This window comes from Somniosus microcephalus, chromosome 15, assembly GCF_052327205.1.
Source record: "Somniosus microcephalus isolate GS21.2 chromosome 15, FLI_Smic_1.0, whole genome shotgun sequence".
In the NCBI taxonomy this organism is placed as follows: domain Eukaryota; kingdom Metazoa; phylum Chordata; class Chondrichthyes; order Squaliformes; family Somniosidae; genus Somniosus; species Somniosus microcephalus.
Window position 1 is genome coordinate 49069226 of NC_141001.1, and position 27606 is coordinate 49096831.

The following is a 27606-nucleotide window of genomic DNA, read 5'->3' on the forward strand; positions in this document are numbered from 1 at the left end:
TCTTCCTTGGGGGCCATGCGAAGGCCCAACAGGACCCACAGTAGCTTGTCTGCCCATCCAGCGTCCTGGAGGCTGGTCCTCAGGGTGGCTTTCAGTGATCGGTGGAAGCGTTCACAGAGGCCATTCGCCTGTGGGTGGTAGGCCGTGGTGCAATTTGACACCGAGTCCTTGGGCCACTGCATTCCAGAGTTCGGAGGAAAACTGCGGTCCTCTGTCGGAAGAAATATCTGCGGGCACTCCGAAACGGGCGACCCAGGTGGAAATGAACGCCCTGGCCACGTCCGCCGAAGTAGTGGATGACAGGGGAACCGCCTCCGGCCATCTGGTGGTGCGGTCAACCATGGTCAGGATGTGTGGAAAAACCATGGGAGGGTGGGAGTGGTCCTACCAGGTCCACATTGACATGGCCAAAACGTCGTTCCGGAACTGTGAAGGTGGCCAACGGAGCTTTGACGTGGCACTGTACTTTGGCCTTTTGGCAGACCACGCAGGTGTTGGCCCAGTCATGGACATCCTTGTGCATGCCACGCCATACGAATTTCGCTGACATCAGCTTCTGAGAGGCCTTCATTCCTGGGTGTGACAACCCGTGTATGGCGTCGAACACTTTACGGCACCAGACGACCGGGCGAGGGTCCCGTACAGAGACGTCGCACAACAGCGTGGTACCTGCCGAATGGAACTTGACGTCAGCCAACCGGAGGCCAGTGACGGCCGTTCTGCAGGCTTGGACGTCTGGGTCTGAGGCTTGGTCCGCTGCTATGAGGGCGTAATCGATGCCCAAATGAACCGTATTGACGGTCGCGCGGGAGAGGCAGTCTGCCACCAGGTTGTCCTTACCGGCCACGTGCTGTATATCCATGGTGAATTCGGATATGTAGGTCAGTTGATGATGTTGTCGGGATGACCACGGTTCGGCGGCCTTGGCCATGGCAAAAGTTAGTGGCTTATGGTCCATAAAGGCGGTGAAAGGACGTCCTTCCAGGAGGAAGCGAAAATGGTGGATGGCCAGAAAAAGGGCGAGCAACTCCCGGTTGAACGTGCTATATGCTCTCTCGTTCCGCTGTAGTTGATGGCTGAAGAATGCCAACGGCTGCCACGTCCCGTTCACCCACTGCTCTTGCATGGCGCTGATTGCGTAGTCTGACGCGTCAGTGGTGAGGGCGATGGTGGCTCCTGGCAGCGGGTGCGCCAGCATGGTCGCGTTGGCTAAGGCGCTTTTGGTGTCGGCGAACGCTCGGGCCATGTCATCCGTCCAGTCTGCCGGGTTCTTGCCAGTCTTGCCCTTGAGGGCCTCGTACAGGGGCTGCATGAGTAGTGCTGCCTTAGGCACGAAACGGTGGTAAAAGTTTACCATGCCTAGGAATTCCTGCAAGGCCTTAATGTTTTGCAGGCGTGGAAAGGATATCACCGCCTCTACCTTCGCTTGTAAAGGAACCGCTCCCTCTGCGGTGATGCGATGCCCCAGGAAATCAATTTGGTGCAGGCCAAACTGACACTTGGCCGGGTTGATAATCAGGCCGTGTTGGCTGAGGCGTCGAAAAAGGGTGCGTAGGTGACAGATATGTTCCTCTGTAGTAGGACTGGCAATGAGAATATCGTCCAGGTAGACGAAGAGGAACTTGAGGTCCCGTAGCACGGAGTCCATCAGGCGTTGGAAATCCTGGGCGGCGTTCTTTAACCCAAACGGCATTCGCAAAAACTCGAAGAGGCCGAATGGGGTGATGACTGCGGTCTTCTGGACGTCTTGTGGGTGCACTGGGACCTGGTGGTAGCCCCGTACAAGGTCGACTTTCGAGAAGACGGTGCTCCCTGCCAAATGGGCAGAGAAATCCTGGATGTGGGGGATCGGGTACCGATCAGAAGTGGTGGCGTCGATAGTCGCCGCATGGTCGCCATCCGCCGCCAGGCTTCGGGACGATATGGAGGGGTGAAGACCAGGGACTATTCGACCGGCGAATAATCTCTAACCGTTCCATGGTCGCGAACTCCGCCTTTGCGACCGCCAGGTTCCAGGCGCTGGGCTCGCGCGTAGCCCGGGGGGCTGTTGGTGGTGATGTGGTGCTAAACACCATGTTTCGTGACTGTGGAGGAGAACGTGGGTCTTGTCAGGTCGGGAAATTCGGCGAGCAGATGAGCGAACTCGTCAGGAGTCAGGAAAGCACAGGCGACGGTGCGCGACGTAGTGTTACTGCGGTAACAAGGGATAGAATTGAAAGTTGCCGCGTTGATCAACCGCCGGTTCTTCACGTCGACCAGGAGGCTGTTGGCACACAGGAAATCCGCGCCGAGAATGGGTTGAGAAACCTTGGCCGTAACAAACTCCCAGTGAAAACGTTGCCCCCAAACACACCTCCACTCGCCGTCTGCCGAAGGTCCGAATTGCTCCGCCATTGGCCGCTTCAAGGGCGAGGTCGTGATTCCCTGCCTGCACATCGAGGGCGGACGTGGGTAAAATGCTGCACTGTGCTCCGGTGTCGCACAGAAAACGACGACCGGAGAGCGTATCGGTTATGAAAAGCAACTTGCCCGCGTTGCCGATCGCCATGGCGGCCGCGGGGTGCCCGTTAGACCCGTTCCTCAGTAGTCGCGGTTGTTTTTTTGGGGGGAGAGCTGCAGGGAGGGCGGCAACGTCTCGCCTTTGCGCCGAACTGCGCGTGGTAGAAACACAGCCCAGCAGGCTGACGAGCTGGGGCGGCATCTGTGGGGGATGGGCGCCTCGTGGCAGTGCAGTACTGCTGCGTTACCGCGAAAATTTTGTCCGCGAGTGCCGCGCAGTCTTCCACCTCGGATCTGGCCAGGGCAGCTTGCACCTGCTCAGGCAGCTGGCTGAGGAATAGTTCACGGAAAAGGAACGTGACGTCATCGCGTTTTCCCGCGCTCTTAAAGGGGCCATGCCCCGTACATACGAACGCTATATACAAAACACAGTAATGTCTAACACAATGGTACCGGCTTAGGCTGGTGTTAGAACATCATTAAAGGGAATTATATACAGTTGCCCAGAGTCATTCAGTGGCTCTGCCACAATGTAATATATTTAGGAGTAATAGAAAAGGTAGAAAATGAGGCGGAGTGGCGGCATTGGTATAAGAAACATACTGTAGCGAAGGTTGGACCTCAAAGATAAAAAGAAAAGGGCTTGCAACAGTAATAAGGTATATTACAGACTTCAATTGTGGGAAGGAAATGGATGAGGAAATCTGCAGTCAGATTAGAGTGAGCAATAGGAATAACAAAATTATTACGGGAGATTTTAATTACCCACTTATTGATTAGGACAGAGAGAGAATAAATGGAGATAAAGGGATGGAATTCCTAAAATGTGTACAAGCCTCCTTCCTCAAGCAGTATGTTAGTAAAGGTGGAAGTGATGCTAGATTTGGTTATGAGTAAGGAAATAGATTACATAGATGAGCTAAATGTGGGTGAGCACCTTGGGAGTAATGGCTACAATATGATATGGTTTAAGATCCAACTAGATAGAGAAAAAGTCAGCACAACAACTAGAAGACCAGATTGGATTCAGCTAGGTTTTAGGAAGATGAGGAGTGAGCTAGCTGAGATGAGGCAGAAGGAGAAATTGATGTACATGACCAGAACAACAGTGGGATTTTTCTATTAAGCGATTACAAAGGTACAGAATAAGTGTATTCCATTAATACATGATAACAGTTTAGCCGAGGAATGCGATCCATGGGAATTTATATGCAGTAACTGTTAAGACATGTGAGGGTGCATTTGGACATGGCAAGGTGGAGATGTCTGTTAAAGCTTTTAATGGATTGACTAATTAAGTAAAGGTGTCATCTGTGAGAGCCTGTAAAGGCAGGTCCTCTGGTTCTTCCTGTTCAAGGTGTTCATCATCTGGTTTCAGTTGGATCTTCTCTTCCTCCATCTGCTCCAATCTTATGCCTTTTTACATGGCAAAGTTGTGCAGCATACAGCGGATGATAATGTTGTGGGACACTTTTGGCAGACTATATTAAAGCATGCCTTCTAATCTCTGAAGGCATCTGAGGCACTGCTTCAGGATACCTAGGATGTGTTCTATTATAAACCTTATGGCTGTTTGCACTTCATTGGATCTTAGCTTTGCTGATGTTTGCAGCTGTCTGAGGTGTCATGAGCTCCAGAACTAGCCTTCATCACCTAGCAGCCAAACCGGCATTCTTCTGTAAAGCACAAATAATGGAGAAACCATGGACTACCTCATGATAAAAGCGTCAAGACTGCTGTCTGTGACCATCAGCATTATTCTATTCCAGTGAACAAAGGCAGCAATCACAATGCACATTGACCTGCATTATTCTCTGCTGTTGATCACAGACAAAATACTATTCAGAGAATAGTAGCTCTTGTGGTTCATTTAGACAGTGGAATTATGGATAAGGAACTATGGAGTGTCATCAGTTACCCACTGGACTTTGGGCAATGCTGCCATCTGGAAAAAATGCACAGTCCTTTCATGTTGGGGATATTTATCCATGGAGAGTGAGATGAACTGGTTTGCTATTGCAAACAATGCATCCATCACTTGCTTTATTCACTACTGACTGACAAGTCATTGATGACATCCTGGAAAGAATACTAGATGTTAAAATTTAGGGCTGTAACGACCTTGCCAACAGACATGGCAGTACCGTGCCTGTAATGGAATTTGTCTGGAGACCATATTGTAGCACATGGCACAACTCAATCTGCCTCTATTGTGGAGTGCAGCTTCTGTTCATAGTTGTCGGTAAGAGGGTAATATTAGGTTTGGTAAGTCAATCTCTGGTACAACCTCACTTGCCGGCTATCCCTTCTGTGCTCCACCTCCAAATCATACATACTGAGGAGTTTCTAGTCTGTTTAGATGGCACTGTTAAAACTCTTAGCACAAAATGTAGTGTTGCAAAAAAAAACACACAAACTGCAGGCTTCAAAAAATATATAAATCCAAGCGCATCTTTAAATCTTGACTGCTTTCAGGAAAAAACCTAGCAACCCTTAATGCCTGCTTTATATTAGCATGAATAATGCACATTGCATAGCTGGTGTGAAACATAGAAAAATCTGTGTGCTTTCACTAATGCATTTAGATTTAATTATAATATTGAAATGGGGCTCCCAACTATTTTTGGCAGGGCCTTCCTGTCCCCTCAACCAGAGTTATCATGGTGCATGTTATCGATGGAGATCCAGCGAGTGCAATCTCTGTCCCAACTTCCAGTGCTCCCATGCTGTGTTCACCATACTAGTTTGTGTCAAGCAGGTAGTACTAACTTTAATGTTTAAATTATTTATTTAATATAGGTACATTTGTAAATTATTAGTCTAAGGTCTGTGACATGTATTACTTCAGAATATATATAATTTTTTGTTTGATTTACACATACCAATCTTTAATTTCAAAGAATGTTAGATGTAATAATGTTCTTTGTTGCTGTAGTTCAACAGGACATGGCATCCAATAGGCTGAGACTGGTTCCTCTTCAGATAGTCAGAGCTGTACTGTAGATACTGAAAAATGCCAGTGTAGTAAAGACTTAGGGGGAGAAATTGGGTGAGTAGCGCCACCTGTTAGCGCCTAAAGAGGCAGTCAGTGGCTGTAGCGCCACTGGCTGCGTCTCCGGCGATATTCAGTAGGGGCGCTAATGGTGGCGTTAGGCATTTGCGCTGCGCCGCCACCGATGACGTCATCGGTGTGCGCAGCACCCCATTCGTGCCCCGTTCGCGATATTTGGTAGCGAACACCGCAGTTGCGCCGCTCGCTACCCGCGCCCGGTTCACGGGGCCTTACTGTGCCGGCAGCGGCGCAAGTTAAGGTGGAGGTGCTGCCAGCACCTCCGTCCCTGGCCTCCTAACCCCCCCCCCCCCCCCCCCCGGCGGCATTGCCGGCTGTTTCCCGAGAGCCCGGCACTTCTCCTTGGTGCCGGGCTCATTTGCCGGCACTCGCGAGCGGGGATCGCGCTGTTGCAGGCACCTCCCCCTTAACAGTGGGAGGAAGGCCTGCAGTACCGCAGCGTGCCGTGCCGCAGCATGTGGCGCTGCGGCACGTTGCGCTGCGATAATCAGTTTCAGCGCCCTAAGAGGGACGCGGAGCACCTCGAGCCTCGCCCCGTCTCCCTCGAGGGGCACTGAAACTGAATTTCTGGCGATCGGTATCACTCCGATCGCTGCGCTAAATCCTGCGCTCAGGCGACTTTTGCGCCACTTTGGCGCCCCAACCCAATTTCTAGGCCTTAGTCTTCTGGAGTTCAGAAATGCTTTCAGCCTGTAAAACAAAAATGCTGGAAATACACAGTGGGCCAGCCAGTATCGCAGGTGTAATTCTTCATTGATACTGAAGAGCCAATTAAAACTATATTAGACTTGTTTTTTAAACTTTTTTTTAAATATAAGCACTAGTTTTGCAAAGGTCAATGCAGTCTGCAACGTCTCTTTTCAATTGTTCACAAACAGAAACACAAAGTATTCACCACTCAAATACTAAAAGATGAAAAAAGAAATTTAAACTTAAACTTTTCTGCAAGTTTTTTTTTCATACTGGCATAAGTGATGAATCCACTGGTACAATATGTGGATTGCTCATTGTTTCAATCTCACTCAGGCCATCTCCCTGACATCTTAGACTGGTTACAGCGCAGAAGGAGGCCCATCGAGCCTGTGCTGGTTCTCTGCAACAGCACTTTAACTCGTCCCACTCCCCCGCCCTTTCCCCGTAGCCCTGCAAATTTTTTTCCTTCAGGTACTTATCCAATTCCCTTTTGAATGCCACGATTGAATCTGCCTCCACCACCCTTTCAGGCAGTGCATTCCAGATCATTAAAAAGTTTTTCCTCATGTCGCCTTTGGTTCTTCTGCCAATCCCCTTAAACCTGTGTCCTCTGGTTTTTGACCCTTCTGCCAATGGGAACAGTTTCTCTCTCTACTCTGTCTAGACCTCTCATGATTTTGAACACCTATCAAATCTCCTCTCAAACTTCTCTGCTCTAAGGAGAACAACCCCAGCTTCTCCAGTCTATCCAGGTAACTGAAGTCCCTCATCCTTCCTTATTCATTTTTTTCAAATATAACATTCCTGGGATCAAGTAGTACCTCTGTAGAAGTGACTGGTTCTAATATTGCAGTATGCTTATTCGCAAGTGTTTTGTGGGAGAAATGCATTCTTTCATGTTAAAATAAAATCAGTATCATGTTACACTGGACTCTTGGTCGATGCTGCCAATTCCAAGTCTGAGGTGCTCAGCCATGGCTTCCAAAGACATTAGCTGCTCCACTGAAAGTAGCGAGGTGCTGGGAACTTAGGCTGCCTAAAAAATCATGCATCAGTCCCTAGCCTCTGAACCTTAGAAACTTCATACTATTATATATTAAAAATGTCGTATGGTTGCAATGTGCTAATGGTATTGTAGCTGTAGGTGGTGCCCTTAAATTAACGTCAAGTTACCCATTAACTTATATAGCACCCCAACCTAATGTGACCAAAAACCAACCGATCATAAGCCTCTTGCGATATATCTGTTGCGATTCCTAACTTTGTCAATTGGGCAGTAGTGCAGTAATTTTTCCTTAGAGAATGGCAAACATACTGGTAAAGGTGAACAAGGTAAGTTTTCTCACTCATTGTGGCACAAATATTACAAATAGACAAAAACCCAGGTGCCACATTCTACAAGCTGCAAAGGTGACAAAGTTTTCCCTACAAGGGCTCTTTCGAAGTAATGGATGTCGAAAGAGCACATTATCTGTCCGAAAGCTGCTGTGCATCACCAAGATATTAGACAACACTCAAGTTTCTCGTGCACCTAGGCTGAACTTGATAGTTGGAAGAAATCCCCAATGCACATTTGACACCCCCTTGCACTGAGCAGAGATATACGATTACTGCCCATCCTCTAACTTGAGTAGTACCATCATTTTGGTGACTGGAGCCCATACACCTCACGTGAGCAATCTTCCCTCTCCCACACCGACCACTTGAGTGATTGGATCCCAGAGCCTCAGTCAAACAGCACCCACCCACTCTTCTTGGTAACTGGAACCCCACCTCCTCACCTGAATACATCTCTTGCCCATGCCCACCCCACCCCCAGTGAACCAACCTGCTCATCCTCCTTATTTCCCCCTCTCTATCTTCTCATCTTCTATACTCCCTTTCCACCTGCCTTTCCTCTGTCCTTCAACCTGTCTCCATCCCCACTCCCCCTTAGTCCAATTCAATTATCCCCACCTTCTAACCCTGTTCAACCGGCACATGGTCTTGAATTCTTGTGTGCTATGGGTCACCTAGTCTAAATAAAAATACTGTGGAGGATAATACTTACAAATTATCCCTAACAGACACGAGGAATTGGGCCTTATCCTGGAATATTCCCTTCAAGACTTAGAAGTATTACAATGATTAACCTTTCAAGCATTTACAAGAGCTCATCTAAATCTGTAATTTTTCAGTACCAGGTTACAGTCACTAATTACTATGGTACTTCAGCATTTTACTTTATTCCACAAGTCCTACAGACTTTATAATAGACATGGCCTATGTTCTGACCTATTCCTCCAAAGTATACACATACTGAGGTCTCGATTTGGGGAGGTTTCCATTTCTGTAGTAAAATGTTTGTATTACTCACTACCAAGAATGTTACGACAACAAGTGCAAATGTGAGAGTTTGGAATAACCTCAAAAGTAGGCTGCTAATAGAAACATAAGAATCTGCAAAGTCACAATGCATACATTTTATGCTGATTCTGTTTCCTCTAAATATATTGATTGCATTGACTGTGCCATCTCTTGCTTGTGCTCTGATTTAGAGAATTTCATTAACAATGTTACCCATTTCCATCCATTTCTCATCTTTAAGTGATGCATCTCTGTCTCTTACCTTTACTTCCCCTACTTCTCTCTTTCCATCTCTGGTAGTAGGCTTTCCACAAATATCTATTACAGGCCTATATCATCCCGCAGCTACCTGGATTATGCTTCTTCCCACCCTGCTACCTGTAAAGATTCCATCCTTTCTCCTGGTTTCTCTGTTTCTATTGTAGCTATCCACTATCCACACCAATTTCTGAATGTCTTCCTTTTCCCTTGATGGTCGTTGACAGATCTTATTTCCTGACTTGTTTTCCCCTTCCTCTTCTCTCAACAGTGACAGGATTATCCTGTCCTTGCCTTCCAACCTTCTAGCCTCCACATTCGCTAGGTCATCTACCACCTACAACATAATCCCACCGCATCAACGGTTTTTCCCCCCTCTTTTTTGTGGGATCGTTCTCCGAAACTATCCTCTTTCATTCTCCACTGCCCAACCTCTAGCTGCACTTCACTGGCACTTTTCTGTGCAACCTTAGCAGATGCAACATCTATCCATTCACCTCTTCCCACACTACTGCCTGCGTGAGACAGTAATTCAGATGTTCACCCTCTAATCTAGTGTACTGTATTTGCTGCTCATGGTGTGGTCTTGTCGAAGTCTCGACTCCGAGTAAGACTCTGAAACAAACTGTACCGTCAGATAAGCAAAGCTTTATTTTACTTGCATACAAGTGTATACAAGGAGAGAGCTGCCTGGACAAAGGCTAGGCCAACATCTCTAAAGGACATCAGCAAATGCAGCATATTTATACACTCAAACAAGCAAACGTTCCATAGATCACGTGTAATGGTATTGTATCATTTTAAACACATTAAGAGTTTAAACAAGGACAATCAAAAGGTCAGCAGGACAGAAATGTCTTCAGACAAAGTTAGTTAATTATATTCTGTCAGGAGGTTTTGTTTGAATCTTGTTACCAAAAAATGATTTGCTCACTCATGTCTGATTATCATATTTATACAGTGAAGAACACAAGTTCAATATGATCATGTATAAAGAGAAACGAGATTGACCTTTAACAGAATTGTTTTCATTCTTTGGCCAGATGTCATTAGCAGTGCGGTTACCCAATAGTTCTGCAATGTATTGTTCTGGCAGGTTGTGATTAACTTAATTGCAATAGGTCAGAAGATTACGTTAGTTGCTGCTGACTTGGTTTTAGTCCATGGGCAATGGTACAAAAATACATTAGATGTCAAGTATCCCATCATGCACTAGTAAGGGCAAAATCATATTTCCACAGTCTCTACGTGGAGGCGACCAGATACAGAGAAGTTGACTCTTTCCCAAGCAACCTCCATTCTGTCCACAAATATGTCCTGGTTCTCCAAGTGCCATTCCCACTGTGACCTTTCTGTCTTTGGTCTTCTACACTGCTCCAACGAAGCTGATCTCAAGCTTCAGGAACATCTTTGCAATCCTCGGGTTAAAACATTGACTTTCTTGGGTTGATGCTTGAGTGTGGACCCTTTGTCAGGACACAGCTCTGAGGGTGGGTGACATTTGCATCTGTGGTGTTAGCTTGCTTTTTTTTCTCTCTGTGGATGGCAGACATCACTGCATCAATATTTCCATTTCAGATCATATACCTTTCCTGTATTTTCCACCATCTTGGATATTTGCATGTGTTTTTATTCTGTTGCTTGTTTATTGCTCACTGAAATTACCTTTTAAATAATTTAACAGGTTCCTGCTTCCCAGTTAAGTAGTTTGCAGAACATTCAACCTGTTCACTTCCTTTCAGTGATTAGAACATTTGATATCTCTCCCTTCCTCCCCCAGCCCCACATACAAAGGGATTTTTCAGTTCTAAAGAAGGCTATGTATTCAAAACCTCAACCTTACTTTTCTCTTTACAGATTTGCTGATACTCCTATTGTGTATTTCCAGCAATTACTGTTTTTAATTCAGGTTTCCAGTATTTGTAATTATATATTTTTTTACCTCAAGCGTGACCTTTTCCTGTGGTATATTGGTACCCTCAGTTAAATAAAGCCTGTTGACAGCATTCCTTGTAGGCAAACAGGGCTTGAGTTACATGAATGTCAAGTTATTTTACAACAATGGCTATGTCCTGTGTGTTTGCTTCAGCTCATAACAGGATATTAACATCAGCAACTGTTTTGTTTACTTGACGCCAACTCAGCAGTGATGTTCGCCCATCTCAGCAGTTAACAAACGCATCCTTGTGTATAGGCAGTAAAATTGAATGGAGAAAAAAATGGAGTCACATTTTGTTCATGTGTAACGACAATAGGTGAGATCAGCTGAGGATACATGGTGGAAAAATGCAGCAGCCAGTTAACTCACCGACCTTTAGATGATATCTGGCTACAGGTAAAATGGTTCAGTATATCCTCAGCTGATTTCACTTTGGTCTGAGATAGGGCACCAGTGGTTTACTTTGGCTGGTATTTGGCAAGTTAAAAAAAATATTTATGATAGGTGGATTTATACCTTTGCATACACCAGAATATTATTGCAAGCATGGTTAATAAGGAAGGAAAACAGAAAATGCTGGAAATTCTCAGCAGGTCAGGCAGCATCTGTGGAGAGAGAAACACAGTTAACATTTCAGGTCGATGACCCTGCGTCAGAACTGAAAAAAGTTAGTGATATAACAGGTTTTAAGTAAGCGCAGAGGCGGAGAAGGAGAGAAAAGAACAAAAGGGAAGGTTTGTGATAGGGCGGAAGGCAGGAGAGATTAAAAGACAAAAGGGATGATGGTAATGGGACAAGTAAAGGAACAAAAGATGGGTCTGGAAGAGGTGTAAATGGGAATAGCAGAATCATTAACAGCTGCCATCCGAAAAAATGGGGGCAGAGATTATGATCTGAAATTGTTGAACTCACTTGAGTCTGGAAGGCTGTAAAGTGTCTAATCGAAAGATGAGATGCTGTTCTATAGCTTAGGTTGAACTTCATTGGAACAGTATAGGAGGCCAAAGACAGAGGTCAGAGTAGGAGTGGGGCGGAGAATTAAAGTGACAGGCGACCAGAAGCTCGGGGTCACGCTTACAGACTGAACGAAGGTGTTCCACAAAGCGGTCGCCCAATCTGCGGTTGGTCTCCCCAATGTAGAGTAGACCGCATCGTGAGCAGCGAATACAGTATACTAAATTGAAAGAAGTACAAGTAAATCGCTGTTTCACGTGGAAGGTATGTTTGGGGCTCTGGACGGTGGGCAGGGAGGAAGTAAAAGGGCAGGAGTTGCATCTCCTATGCTTGCACGGGAAGGTGCCGTGGGAAGGGGAGGGGGTTTTGGGGTTGATTGAGGAGTGGGTGTCGTGGAGGGAACGGTTGTTTTGGAATGCTGAGAGGGGAGGGGAAGATGTGGTTGGAGGTGGCAGAAATGGCGGAGGATGATCAGGTGAATGTGGAGGCTGGTGGGGTGGAAGGTGAGGACAAGGGGAACCCTGTTGTGGTTCTGGGAGGGAGGGGAAGGGATGAGGGCAGAAGTGCGGGAAATGAAACCCCTGCCCTTTTTCCTTCCTTAGCGCCACAGAATTTTGCTATTCCATTAATGCCATTCATTGATCTTTGCCAGCTTAGCCTTGAGGGCTGAGTGAGTAAATACATCGTGTGATGAAACACAACCATACAGATGAAGAGTCCAAATATTAAAAATAAAATGTGGAAATGCTAAACAGAAATTGAGTGTAGGATACATTGTTAAAGCAGCATACAAGCTGCTCATGTTATACATGCCCATACCCTAACATTTCTTAAGTTTATATATGCAGAAGCAAACTTTTAATTTTTAATTTTAAACAATTTGGGACTGTTGGCCAACATAGTTAACATCCATGTTCTGACTTCCCTCTGCTTCCAGGAATTGTAGCCTGTAATTGGGTTGTTATCCTGAGCGTCTGTATAACAGTAATGTGCGTCTTCGACCGAACAGGCAGAACATTTGTGAAACTTCGAGCGACCAAACGACGTCAGCGCAACCTCAGAACTTATAATTTACGGTAAGTGGGAACAATTCATAATTTTCTGACTTACTATCTTGCGATGCAGCAGCTGGGAACAGGGTATATAAAGTAATATCATTTACACAGGGAAAAAGTAAGTGCCACCACCAAACATATTCATGAGTTACCATGCTGTAATCTACTCTCTTCCTAAGCTATAAAGCCACGTTACTTCTCACGGAGTTTTTCTACATAGCAGTCACTGCACATCAAAGTAATTCATTGTATGTGAAAAGCTTTGAGGTCAGTTCTGAGAGATGTGATGAGGTGCTTTGTAAATACAAGTTTTCTGCTTTTTGTGACCTCTCATAACTTGCATATGTCCCTCAAATTTTGCCAAGTTATGTTTTGCACAGGTGTAGGGCTGAATATTCTGGAACACAAGTGGAACAAAATAGGTAATATTAGGAATATGAGTTGTTTGCTCGAGAGTATGGAAGCTTCTAATCATTTTAGTGCATTGACATGTGCATGTGTGTATCAGGAAATGTGCATGAGAGAGAAATAGGCAAATTATAAAATAGCAAAAGGGACTGGTCCAAGGAATATCTCTCTTTTTCCCCCCCCCCCCCCCCCCCACCTCCACTTCCCCCTGAACTGTTCACCTGTGGTTGGATGACAGAATTATCTTTGATTCTGCAAAAGAAAGTTCCCAGGGATGGCCACAGTTGTGGCTTTCTATGGCAGTAAAGTGTGTAAAATGTATACGGTCCAGGCTATTGCCCTCTCATGATCATCTTGGGGTAAGTGGGTGACTTTTCTTGCCTTCATAGGACATTTTTTGTGCTGAATTTGCAATTACACCACAAGCTATCTTCTCCAATTTTGGTTTAAAAATGACACTTGTTTTTATCTCAAAGTTTGTGGATGACACCAAAATAGCAGAGGTGTTAATACTGGAACATGGAGGCAAGTTGCATGGAACTTAGACTATTTGGGGAGGTGGGCTGATAATTGGCAGATAAGTTTAATTTAGATACGGGTAAAGTGAAACACAGTCATGCAATAAACAGAGGGATGATGGGATTAATGGGAAAATACTGACAAACACAAATCAGGAGTCAACAGATAGAACCATCATGACATCAAGCTGATGTCAATAAAGCAAATGATATGTTGGGTTGTACAAAAAGAAGTGTAGATCAAAGGACTTTATCCTGCCACTGTGGAGAGTTGGTCAAACTGTACTTGGAGTAATGTGTGCAGTTTTGAAGCGCTCACTACAGGAAGTAGCGGAGATGGAAAATGTGCAGAGAACAACTACTGGAATGATTGGGGATTAAAGATTAAAATATGTGAAGATAGACTTTCGGCACCTGGGAAAAGATCAAGGGGGATATTATGAGGATATTCAAATTAAGGCTTAAAGATAAATAACAACAATTTGCATTTATAGAGCACCATTAACATAGAAAAATGACCCAAAAGATTTCCCAGAGGGGTAATCCAAAAATGGGTACCCAGATATTGGAGGCGATATTAGGAGGGTTGACCAAAAAGCTTTGTTAGAGGTGGGTTTAAGGACGATCTTGAAGGAAGAGGGTGAGATGGAGATGCACGGGTTTAGCGACAGAATTTCAGAGCCAAAAATAGATCCTTAGGGGCACTCCAGAGATAAGATTTTCAGCAAGAGGAGAAGCCATTGATTGATATGCTCTGGCTATGATTGTAAACCAAGCGAGGGCAATGTTCTCCCCCTCCTCTACTGAAGTACTAATTCTTGTTGGGGTACTATTCCATGGGCACTGGGTATCCTCTGTTACCTCACCAAAGGGCAGTTCTTCAGGTCAGAGACCAGACGGTGGGTGTTAGTTGTTGTCAGTAGAAAGTGACCAAGAGTGGAATTTTGGCAGATTTTTCCTTTCCCTAGCCCAGGAGCACTGAAATGTATTATAGTATTTATCTGCTGCTCTGGCTAGGACTAGCTTAATTGTCAATGGCTTGGGAATCGAACACGGGACCTTTCTGGCATAGTACCTCAGTAAGTAGTCTGTTTATCGATCCTTGAAGTAGACAGCTTAAATGGATCCTTTTTTCTGGCCTGTTTTCAAATGGTGCAACAAATCAATGAGACAGTTAACAATGATACAGCCTCCATGTTCCTGCCATTATTTTTTGATTCAACTTTTCTCTTTGTATGTAGAGCAATTAAAGTTAATTGAAAAAAATCAATTCATATTTCTGACTTGACTTCAACTGTTGTACACACAAAATTAAGGGCTGAATTGGAAAAATAATAGCTGCGTTCCACTGATGGTTCAATTGGTAAACGCACTGAGCAATACAGAACAGGAAAGCTTCAGGCTCGATCCCTGGTCTGCACTAAGTTAACTGATCTCAGTCCAGGTGCTCCAATTGACTCTGACAACCCAAAGAGGAGTAAAAAATCAGCTGGTTTCAACTCCTGCTCTCTGTCCAATGACTTGTATTGGAAAGAGCATTTGTGTCAACACCAGGTGAAGACTTGATGACATTGGAAAGTGATACCACTGCCTCCGTGAGTTGTTCTCCACGCACTGGTCACCCTCCAGTGATGCACACAGTCTAAACTTGTACTTTATGAATGGGTGCTTGGGTGAGGTACCAAAGAGTGGTCAGCACTCAGGAACCATATCCCAGCAGGAGTCAACACTTTTGAGAGTGGGGAGAGCAAAAGCTGGCAAATTATTATAAAAGCCATGAATATTATTCCCATTATTGAATTGCATAAATCTCTCTCTATTTCTGCAAAGGCACCTTCTGAAGATAAAAATACAGGAATAAGCAGTGCATTGGAGTAACCACTGGGCTCTGGTGGACCTCATTGCCAGCACATACAGAAACTACCATATATGTTGAAGTATTTAGGAAATTACCTGCAGCCTGCCTTAACTGATGCTTTGATGCATGCATCACTATTTCCCCAACATGTCAACTTAGAAAACTAGCAAAAGCTGACAGATTAAAAACAGCACAGAATAAAGAATGTACATTTATAAAGTGATTTCATGTCCTCAGCAAATTCCCTCAACTAGAGATTCATAATCAATGATATACTTTTGAAATGCAGTCATTATTGTGTAAGCAAACATGCCAGCCAACTTGTATACAGCAAGGTATCACAAGCAACAAATTAGATAAATCACCAAATGTTGGTGGTGCTGGTGGAGCGATAAATGTTGACTAGGACACCAGAAGAACTCCCTGTTCTTTAAATTGGTCCATGGGATCTTTGATGCTCATTTGACCAAGCACACTGGGTCTTGGTTTCAGATTTGCATCTGAAAGACGGCACCTCCAACATTGCGGCAGGTTCTCAGTACTGCACTGGTGTCAATCGAGATTATGTGCTCAAGTCCTGCAGCGGGGCTTGAAGCCACAACCTTCTGACAGAGGTGAGAGTGCTACCAACTGAGCAAAACTAAATATAGGCTTTAAGACCCGTGAAGGCAAGGAATTAAACTAACAGTGCAGTGGAACATCGGCATATCATAATTTACTTTGATTTCACGGTAAAAAGCTAAAGTTTTAAGCGGTGTAAATTTAGAACTTACTGAAGGGAAATGCGAATGATGAAGGTAAGAAATATATTCTCTAGTGTTTGAAAGGGAGAAGCGCGCAACAGCTACTAAGATTCTAGATTTAGGTAAGGCCAACTCCAGCAGGATGAGACAAAGCCTGTCCACAGTAAACTGGGCAAATCTGTTAATGGATAAAACAACAGAAAATCATTGGGAGGTGTTCAAAAAAGAATTTAATGTGATACTGAACCAGTTTATGTCTCTGAGGAGCAAGAGCGCTACTTGCCAATAAAAAGCCATGGATGACTAAAGAGTTAAGAGACAGCATAAAGGATCTTAGCTCCGAAAATCAAGAAGTAGAATCAGTAAGGGGCAGAAAACATTGGTGGGAGTTGTTTATAGGCCTTCAAACAGTAGTTGTAATGTAGGGCAGAGTATAAATCAGGAAATTAGAGAAGCATGTAACAAGGGTAATACAGTAATCATGGGGGACTTTAATCTACCTATAGACTGGGCAAACCAAATTTGCCATAATAGTGTGGAGGACAAATTCATGGAATGTATGCAAGATAGTTTTCTAGATCAGTATGTTGAGGAACCACCAAGGGAACAGGCTATTTTAGATCTAGTATTGTGCAACAAGAAAGGGTTAATTAATAACATTGTAGTAAAGGGGCCTTTAGGGAAGAGTGACCATAATATGATAAAATTTTATATTGAGTTTGAAAGTGACTTAGTTAAATCCGAAACTAGGGTCTTAAATCTAAACAAAGCAAACTACGTAGGTATGAGGGACGAGTTGGCTAAGGTAGATTGGGAAACTACATTAAAAGGTATGACAGTGGATGAGCAATGGCTAGCATTTAAAGAATTAATACATCATTTACAACAAATATACATTCCTTTAAGGCACAAAAACTCCACCGGAAAAGTGGTCCAACCGTGACTAACAAGAGAAGTTAAAGATAGTATTCGATCAAAGGAAGAGGCTTATAATGCTGCCAAAAAGAATAGTAAGCCTGAGGATTGGGAGGATTTTAGAATTCAACAAAGGAGGATAAAGAAAGGGAAAATAGAATGAGAGTGTGAACTAGCGAGAGACATAAAAACAGACTGTAAAAGCTTCTATTGGTATGTAAAAAAGAAAAGATTAGCAAAAGTAAATGTGGGTCCCTTACGGGCTGAGACAGGAGAAATTATAATAGGGAATCAGGAAATGGCAGAGAAATCAATCTACATCAATGATTTGGATGAGGGGACCAAATGTAATATATCCAAGTTTGCTGATGATACAAAGCTGGGTGGGAGTGTAAGTTGTGAAGAGGATGCAAAGAGGCTTCAAGGGGATATAGACAGGCAAAGTGAGTGAGCAAGAACGTGGCAAATGGAATATAATGTGGAGAAATGTGAAGTTATCCACTTTGGTAGGAAAAATAGAAAAGCAGAGTATTTTTTAAATGGTGAGAGATTGGGAAATGTTGATGTTCAGAGGGACCTGGGTGTCCTTGTACACGAATCACTGAAAGTTAACATGCAGATACAACAAGCAATTAGGAAAGCAAATGAAATGTTGGCCTTTATAACGAGGATTTGCGTATAAGAGTGAAGAAGTCTTACTGCAATTATATAGGGCCCTGGTGAGACCACACCTGGAGTATTGTGTACAGTTTTGGTCTCCTTACCTAATGAAGGATATACTTGCCATAGAGGAGGGAGTGCAACAAAGGTTCTCCAGACTGGTTCCTGGGATGGTCCCATGAGGACAGATTGAGTAGACTAGGTCTATATTCTCTAGAGTTTAGAAGAATGAGAGGTGATCTCATTGAAACATACAAAATTCTTACAGGGCTTGATGGGGTAGATGCAGGGAGGATGTTTCCCCTGGCTGGGGAGTCTAGAACCAGGGGTCACAGTCTCAGAATAAGGGGTTGGCCATTTAGGGCTGAGATGAGGAGGAATTTCTTCACCCAGAGGGTGGTGAATCTTTGGAGTTCTCTACCCCAGAGGGCTGTGAAGGCTCAGTTGTTGAGTATATTCAAGACGGAGATCGATAGATTTTTGGATATTAAGGGAATCGAGGGATATGGGAATAGTGCAGGAAAGTGGAGATGAGGTAGAAGATCAGCCATGATCTTATTGAATGGCAGAGCAGGCTCGAAGGGCCAAATGGCCTACTCTTGCTCCTATTTCTTATGTTCTTATAAAACTAGAAGAAAAAGCATACAAAAATGCAAAATATAGCACAAATCCTAGTGAATGGGAAAGATACAAAGAACAGCAAAGGGTGACAAAACAGATAGTAAGATCTACAGAAAGGGAGTATGAAAAGAAACTTGCAAGGGATATGAAAATCAACACAGAATTTTTACAATTCTATTAGGAAAAAGGTGGTCAGGAGCAATGTTGGCCCCATGAAAACTGATATTGTCAATGATAAGGAAATGGCGGACATGTTGATTAGTTACATCAGTATTTACAATAGAGGAAATATGGGTGACTTTAATCTACATATAGATTGGGCTAACCAAATTAGTAACAATACTGTGGAGGAGGAATTCCTGGAGTGTTTACAGGATGGTTTCCTGGACCAATATGTCGAGGAACCAACCAGAGATCAGGCCATCTTAGACTGGGTATTATGTAACGAGAAAGGATTAATTAGCAGTCTTGTTGTACGAGGCCCCTTGGGTCGGAGCGATCATAATATGATCAAATTCTTCATTAAGATGGAGAATGAAGTAGTTGACTCAGAAACTAGGGTCCTCAATTTAAATAAAGGAAACTACGATGGTCTGAGGAGCGAGTTGGGTAGGATTGATTGGGGAATGGCGATGAAAGGGTTGACGGTGGATAGGCAATGGCAAACATTCAAAGACAGAATGGATGAACTACAGAAGTTGTTCATCCCAGTTTGGCATAAAAATAAAACAAAAAAGGTGACTCAACCGTGGCTAACAAGGGAAATTAGGGATAGCATAAGAACCAAGGAGAGGACATACAAATTGGCCAGAAAAAGCAATAATCCTGAGGATTGGGAGCAGTTTAGGATTCAACAAAGGAGGACAAAGGGATTAATTAAGAAAGGGAAAATAGAATATGAGAGTAAGCTTTCAGGGAACATAAAAACTGACTGTAAAAGCTTTTATAGATATGTGAAGAGAAAAAGATTGGTGAAGTCAAGCGTAGGTCCCTTGCAGTCAGAATCGGGGGAATTTATAATGGGGAACAAAGAAATGGCGGACCAACTAAATACGTATTTTGGTTCTGTCTTCACAAAGGAGGACACAAATAACCTCCCAGAAATACCGGGGAACATAGGGTCTGATGAAAGGGTGGAACTGAAATAAATCAGTATTTGTAGGGAAATGGTGTTAGGAAAATTGATGGGACTGAAGGCCGATAAATCGCCAGGGCCTGGTAATCTACATCCCAGGGTACTTAAGGAAGTGGCCCTAGAAATAGTAGATGCATTGCTGGTCATCTTCCAGAACTCAATAGACTTTGGAACAGTACCCATGGATTGGAGGGTAGCTAATGTTACCCCACTATTCAAAAAAGGTGGCAGAGAAAAAGCGGGGAATTATAGACCGGTAAGCCTGACATCGGTAGTGGGGAAAATGCTAGAGTCCATTATAAAAGATGTAATAGCAGAGCACTTGGAAAGCAGTGACAGGATCGGACAAAGTCAACATGGATTTACAAAAGGTAAATCATGCTTGACTAATCTACTGGAATTTTTTGAGGATGTAACTGGTAAAATAGATAAGGGAGAACCAGTGGATGTGGTGTATTTGGACTTTCAGAAGGCTTTCGATAAGGTCCCGCATAAGAGATTAGCGTGCAAAATTAAGGCACATGGGATTGGGGGCAAGGTATTGACTTGGATAGAGAACTGGTTGGCGGACAGAAAGCAAAGAGTTGGAATAAACGGGTCGTTTTCCGAGTGGCAGGCAGTGTCTAGTGGGGTACCGCAAGGATCGGTCCTAGGACCCCAGCTGTTCACAATATATATTAATGATCTGGATGAGGGAATTGGATGTAATATCTCCAAATTTGCAGACGACACAAAGCTGGGTGGGAGGGTATGCTGTGAGGAGGATGTCATGAAACTCCAGTACGATTTGGACAGATTAGGTGATTGGGCAGAAACATGGCAAATGCTCTATAATGTGGATAAATGTGAGATTATCCACTTTGGTGGCAAAAACAGGAAGGCAGATTATTATTTGAATGGCAATAGATTGGGAGAAGGGGAAGTGCAAAGAGACCTGGGTGTTCTTGTGCACCAGTCGCTGAAGGTAAGCATGCAGGTGCAGCAGGCGGTTAAGAAGGCAAATGGTATGTTGGCCTTCGTAGCAAGAGGGTTCGAGTACAGGAACAAGGATGTCTTGCTACAGTTGTACAGGGCCTTGGTGAGACCGCACCTTGAGTACTGTGTGCAGTTTTGGTCGCCTTATCTGAGGAAAGACGTTCTTGCCATGGAAGGAGTGCAGCGAAGATTCACCAGGCTGATACCTAGGATGGCAGGAATGACGTATGAGGAGAGACTGTGTCGATTGGGCTTATACTCACTGGAGTTTAGAAGATTGAGAGGGGATCTCATCGAAACCGATAAAATTCTGTCAGGCCTGGACAGACTAGATGCTGGAAGGATGTTCCCGATGGTCGGGGAGTCCAGAACCAGGGGTCATAGTCTAAGGATAAGGGGTAGGACATTTAGGACTGAAATGAGGAGGAATTTCTTCACCCAGAGAGTGGTGAACCTGTGGAATTCTCTGCCACAGAGGGCGGTGGAGGCCAGTTCATTAAATATATTCAAGACGGAGTTGGATATATTTCTTAAGGCTAAAGGGATATGGGGAGAAGGCAGGGACAGGGTACTGAATTTGGATGATCAGCCATGATCTCATTGAATGGCGGAGCAGGCTCGAAGGGCCGAATGGCCTACTCCTGCACCTATCTTCTATGTCTATATTTCTAGGAAGAGGATAGCATGCCGAAAATCCCAAGGAAACTAATATTGAATCGGGGACAGGGACTCAATAAAATTGACGTAAGCAAAATAGCAGTAATGAAGAAAATACTGGCACTAAAGAGTGACGAATCCCCAGGAACAGATGGTTTCCATCCCAAGGAAGTAGGTGAGCACATTGCAGATACCCTAACTATAATCATCCAAAGTTCTCTCGATTCAGGAACTGTCCCTTTAGATTGGAAAATTGCGCATGTCACGCCGCTATTTAAGAATGACGAGAGGGGAATCAGGGAATTATAGTCCAGTTAGCGCAACATCTGTTGTCGGGAAATTACGAGTGTCAATAATTAAGGATAGGGTGACTGAATACCTTGAAAATTTTCAGCTGATCAGAGAGAGCCAGCATGGATTTGTGAAAGGTAGGTCATGCCTGACAAACCTGATTGAATTTTTTGAAGAGGTGACTAAAGTAGTGGACAGGGGAATGTCTATGTATGTTATTTATATGGACTTCCAGAAGGCATTTGATGAAGTCCCACACTGTTAACTAAGGTTGAAGCTCATGGAATTGAAGGCAAATTATTGACCTGGTTAGTTAATTGGCTGAGCAGCAAGAGACAGCGGGGGAGAAATTCGGTTGATAGCGCCACCGATTAACGCCTAAAGAGGCCGAGAAGTGGGGCGCTAGCCAATTTCCGGGCGGGCGCCTAGCACCTCGCCCCATATTGAGCATGCATTTAGCGCCGGCGCTAAATCTTAGCGCCCGCTCATGGGCACAGGCTGATTATGACGTCATTTGAGTGTGCAACGCCTTTTGGGTGCCCCGGACCGGAAATTCAGTGGCGCCCCCCTCCGTAGCGCCTGGCGCTAATAGTGACAGCTTACCTGGGCCTTACCAAGTCGCTCTCGGGCTGGAGGAGCGTTATTTAAAGGGGACTGGCGTGGTTTAAAAGCGGCAGCCATTTTTGGATCACAACTTCCTCGAGAGCTACAAAGAGTTGCTGAGCTGCACACTGAGTGCCATTTGACCACTGAGCCAGCGCAGGCAGATGATCTTCAGCCTTCTGACCATCACCTTGCTGTTGGTGAGCCTTGACAACGGGGAACCTTCCTGTGGGCACTTATTATGGGGGCTGCATTGGAGGGGAACGTCCTGCTGCTGAATCATCTGGAAAGGGCACTGAGACGCAGGGAGAGGGGGGCGGGCATGGCCAGACGGAGGAGGGCCAACAGACGTCGCCACAGCAGACCTTACGCTGGCAGGGTTATCTGACAGCAGTTTTCCTACATGAACATGCATGAGGAGCAGTGTGTCAGAAGACTGCGATTTAGAAAGGAGGTGGTGACTGAGCTGTGCCAGCTGCTTCAGCCAGATCTGCAGCCTCAGATAAGGTGCAGGACATCTCTGTCGGCGGCTGAGAAGATGGCTGCTGGCCTGAACTTCTACGCGAGCGGCTCTTCTCAGGCTGCGCGTCAGAGGCTGATCAGAAGTAGCTTCTAGGCCCCTCTCTCGGAATGCTTGCTGCCATTCCAAGAACAGGAATGGAACCGGTCTGAAACCCCCAAGCCTGTGAAGGGCAAGATGCTTGTAAATTGCAGGTATGGCCATTGTAAATGAAGAAAGTGTTTCATTACACAAAATGTGGTTCCTTCAAACATGAGAAAGCTATGGCAACAGAAAGCAAAACGAATACACTGACACATAACTGCCTCTCACACCCGGGAGACTGTCCAAAACATAAATCACATTCCGACCATCTTCCTTGGCCTTGATTCCACTGCGCCAACCAAAGCATCCAATGCCCCATCAGTGAGGCGTTCCGCCCTCTGCCTCACCCTTTCCAAGTCTTGCTAGGCTGGTGCACCACAGGTAGGCTCCCACCACTTTGAAGGCCTACAAGGCAGTGAGTGTGTCTGGTGATGCCAATTGACCTGCCCCTTTAAGAGCTGGCCGGCGCCACTGTGTCTCAGGGAAAGTGATTATTAACAGCACCCTCGCTGCGCCCCGCCGCCACGAAATTGGGTTGTGCCGCCGGGTTAGCACCTTAAGAGTAGCGTGCAGCGCCTGATTTAGCGCCGCAATCACCTTTAGGGGCGCTGCAACCCAATATCGCGCTAGGTGGCGCTAAATTTTGCGCATCGCCAGGAGTAGCGCCCCAAACGCGGCTATACCGAATTTCTAGGCCAGAGAGTAGAGATAATGGGCAGGTACTCTCTTTGGCAGGATGTGACTAGTGATGTCCCGCAGGGATCTGTGTTGGGGCGCAACTATTCACCGTATTTATTAATGACTTAGATGATGGCATAGAAAGCCACCTATCCAAATTTGCCAATGACACAAAGATAGGCAGCATTGTAGGCTGTATAGATGAAAGCATAAAATTACAAAAGGGATATTGATAGATTAAGTGAATGGGCAAAACTGTAGTAAATGGATTTCAATGTAGGCAAATATGCAGGTTATCCACTTTGGACCTAAAAAGGATAGAGCAGGGTACAATCGAAAAGCTAACACAACGTAAGAAACAGGAGCAGGAGTAGGTCAACCGGCCCCTCGAGCCTGCTCCGCCATTCAATAAGATCATGGCTGATCCAATCTTGGCCTCAACACCACTTTCCCGCTCTCTCCCCATACCCCTTGACTCCCTTGTAGTTCAGATGTCTGTCAATCTCCGCCTTGAATATATTGAATGACTCCGCCTCCACAGCTCTCTGGGTAGAGAATTCCAAAGATTCACGACCCTCTGAGAGAAGAAATTCCTCCTCATCTCCGTCTTCAATGGGCATCCCCTTATTCTGAAACTATGCCCCCCTAGTTCTACATACCCCCACTAGGGGAAACATCCTCTCAGCATCCACCCTGTCAATCCCCCTCAGAATCTTATGGGGGAGAAATTATCGGCCAAGCACAAAGTTTAGCGCCTGGCGTTAAATATTGCCTCCGACTGCAAACTTGGCTTCTATCGTCCCTGGAGGTGATTGCAGCGCTAAATCAGGTACTACACACCTCTCAAGGTGCTAACGACGAGGAGCGAGGTGCTATCGGAACGCTGGCGAAGCTCGTGATGTCAGTCAGCAATGGAACACAGACACACTGGCGCTGGCCAGTTCTTAAAGGGGAGGTTCGATCTTGCTCTCCATGCACACCCTGCTCATTGCAGCCTTGAATCTCTGCCTGGAAAGACCTGTACATCAAATATGCTAGAAAAAACAATGGAGAGACCCAGGGAAAGAGCTAGAGTGCGCAGCCCCCCAAGTCGCTCCTAAATCGATGCAAGGAAGGTCAAATCAAAATGAACCTGCAAAGTGCTGCTCAGTACCCAAAACTCCTTCACACAGCATTGAATCTCTCTAGAAGTCTCTCTCTCTCTCAGAATGTGTGGTGCAAAAATGTCACCGACAAGAAAAGGCAGGAAGCGGTTGCCTTTAAATAGCGCTCCCCCAGTCCCTTCCCGACTTCAAAACACTCCCCTCAACCTGTCATTGCTAGCGGCAGGCGGTAAGCAGGGGGTGCCACTCAATATCCGGTCCGGGACGTTGCACGCTCGACTGACGTCATGATCTGCGGGCGCAGGAGATCATGGCGGTAGTATTTAGGACACCGCAAAATGTCTGGTCAATTTCGCGAGCGCCACAAACGTCGCCGCGCCCGGGCACGCGTTGCTTTGCGCCCAACAGGAGGCGCAAAGCAACCGAATTTTTCGCCCTATATGTTGCAGTAAGATCACCTCTCATTCTTCTAAACTCCAATGAGTATAGGCCCAACCTGCTCAACCTTTCGCCATACGTCAACCCCTTCATCCCAGGAATCAACCTAGTGAACCTTTTCTGCACTGCCTCCAATGCAAGTATATCCCTCCTTAAAAATGAGACCAAAACTGTACGCAATACTCCAGCTGCGGTCTCACCAGCACTCTGTAAAGTTGCATCAAAACTTCCATACCCCTTGCAATAAAGGCCAACATTCCATTAGCCTTCCTAATTACTTGCTGTACCTGCATGCTAACTTTTTGTGTTTCATGTACTAGGACCCCAGACCCCTTTGTACCGCAGCATTTTGTAGTCTCACTCCATTTAAATAATAATTTGCTTTTTCATTCTTCCTTCCAAAGTGGATAACCTCACATTTTCCCACAGTATACTCCATCTGCCAAATTTTTGCCCACTCACTTAACCTAACCCACCTATCTTTGTATCATCAGCAAATTTGGCTACAGTACACTCTGTCCCTTCATCCAGGTCATTAATATAGATTGTAAATAGTTGAGGCCCCAGCACTGATCCCTGCGGCACCCCACTAGTTACTGATTGCCAAACGGAAAATGACCCATTTATCCCGACTCTGTTTTCTGTTAGTTAGCCAATCCTCTATCCGTGCCAATATATTATCCCCAACCCTGTGCACTCTTGTGCAGTAACCTTTTATGTGGCACCTTATCGAATGCCTTCTGAAATCCAAATACACTACATCTACTGGTTCCTCTTTATCCACCCTGTTTGTTACATCCTCAAAGAACACTAGCAAATGTGTCAAACACGATTTCCCTTTCATAAAACCATGTTGACTCTACTTGATTGTCTTATTATTTTCTAAATGTCCTGCTATTACCTCCTTAATAATGAATTCCAGCATTTTCCCAATGACAGACATTAGGCTAACTGGCCTATAGTTTCCTGCTTTCTGTCTCCCTTTTTTGAATAAGGGCGTTACATTTGCGGTTTCCCAATCCGCTGGGACTTTTCCAGAGTCAAGGGAATTTTGGTAGATTACAACCAACACATCCACTATCTCTGCAGCCACCACTTTTAAGACCTTAGGATGCAGGCCATCAGGTCCAGGGGACTTGTCCACCTTTAGCCCCATTAGTTTGCCTAGTACTTTTTCTCTAGTGATAGAGATTGTTTTAAGTTCCTCCTTCCATATAGCCCCTTGATTATCGACTATTATTGGGATGTTTTTAGTGTCTTCTACCGTGAAGTCTGATCCAAAATAATTGTTGAGTCTCTGCCATTTCTCTATTTCCCATTATTAATTCCCTGGTCTCATCCTCTAAGGGACCAACGTTTACTTTAGCTACTCTTTTCCTTTTTATATACCTGTAGAAGCTCTTGCTGTCTGTTTTTATATTATTTGCTAGTTTACTCACATACTCTATCTTCTCGCTGTTTATAATGTTTTTAGTCATCCTTTGCTGGTTTCTAAAAATTTCCCAATCCTCTGGCCTACCACTAATTTTCGCAACATTGTATGCCTTTTATGCAACCCTCGCTGCACTCCCTCTAAGGCAAGTATGTCTTTCCTTAGGTAAGGAGACCAGAACGGTACACAGTATTCCATTGTGGCCTCACCAATGCCCTGTATAATTGTAGTAAGACTTCTTTACTCTTATACTCTAATCCCTCTAACAAATCCCTCTGTAACAAAAGTTAACATACCATTTGCTTTCTTAATTGCTTGCTATACCTGCATGTTAACTTTGTCAATTTGATACCATCCTTAACTTCCTTAGTTTGCCACGGATGGTGCATCCTTCTCATAGAGCCTTTCTTTCTCACTGGAATATACGTTTGCTGAGATTTATGAAATATCTCCTTCAATGTCTGCCACTGCTGACCTACCGTCTTACCCTTTAATCTATTTTCCCAGTCCACTTTAGCCAACTCTGTCCTCATACCCATGTAATTGCCTTTATTTAAGTTTAGGACACTAGTTTCTCACCCGCAAACTGAATTTGAAATTCTACCATGCTATGATCATTCTTTCCTAAGGGATCCTTTACTATGAGATCATTAATTAATCCTGTCTCATTACACCTTACCAGATCTAAAATAGCCTGTTCCCTGGTTGGTTCCTCAACATATTGCTCAATAAACCATCCCGAATACACTTTATGAACTCGTCCTCAAGGCTACCCTTGCCAATTTGATTTGTCCAATCTATATGATGATTAAAATCGCCCATGATTATTGCAGTACCTTTCTTACAAGCCCCCATTATTTCTTGATTTATACTCTGTCCTACAGTATAGCTACTATTAAGGGGCCTATATACTACTCCCACCAGTGACTTCTTACCCTTACTAATTCTTAACTCTACCCAAACTGATTCTACATCTTGAGCTTCTGAGCCAATATCATTCCTCACCATTGCAGTGATCTCATCCTTTATTAGCAGAGCTACCCCACCTGCTTTTCCTTTCTGCCTATCCTTCCAAAATGTCAAATACCCCTGAATATTCAGTTCCCAGCCTAGGTCACCTTGCAACCATGTCTCTGTAATGGCTATCAGATCA

The 27606-nt window shown here is 44.8% G+C and overlaps 1 protein-coding gene across 1 annotated transcript in view; it reads left to right on the plus strand.

The window, feature by feature from the left end:
• The window catches only part of dagla (diacylglycerol lipase, alpha), a 482446-nt gene that overhangs the window by 301827 nt on the left and 153013 nt on the right, over positions 1–27606 (plus strand). Inside the window, exon 6 of the mRNA XM_086008510.1 lies at positions 12697–12835. Within this exon, the coding sequence (XP_085864636.1) occupies positions 12697–12835 (139 nt within the window). The remainder of the gene's footprint in view (positions 1–12696; positions 12836–27606) is intronic.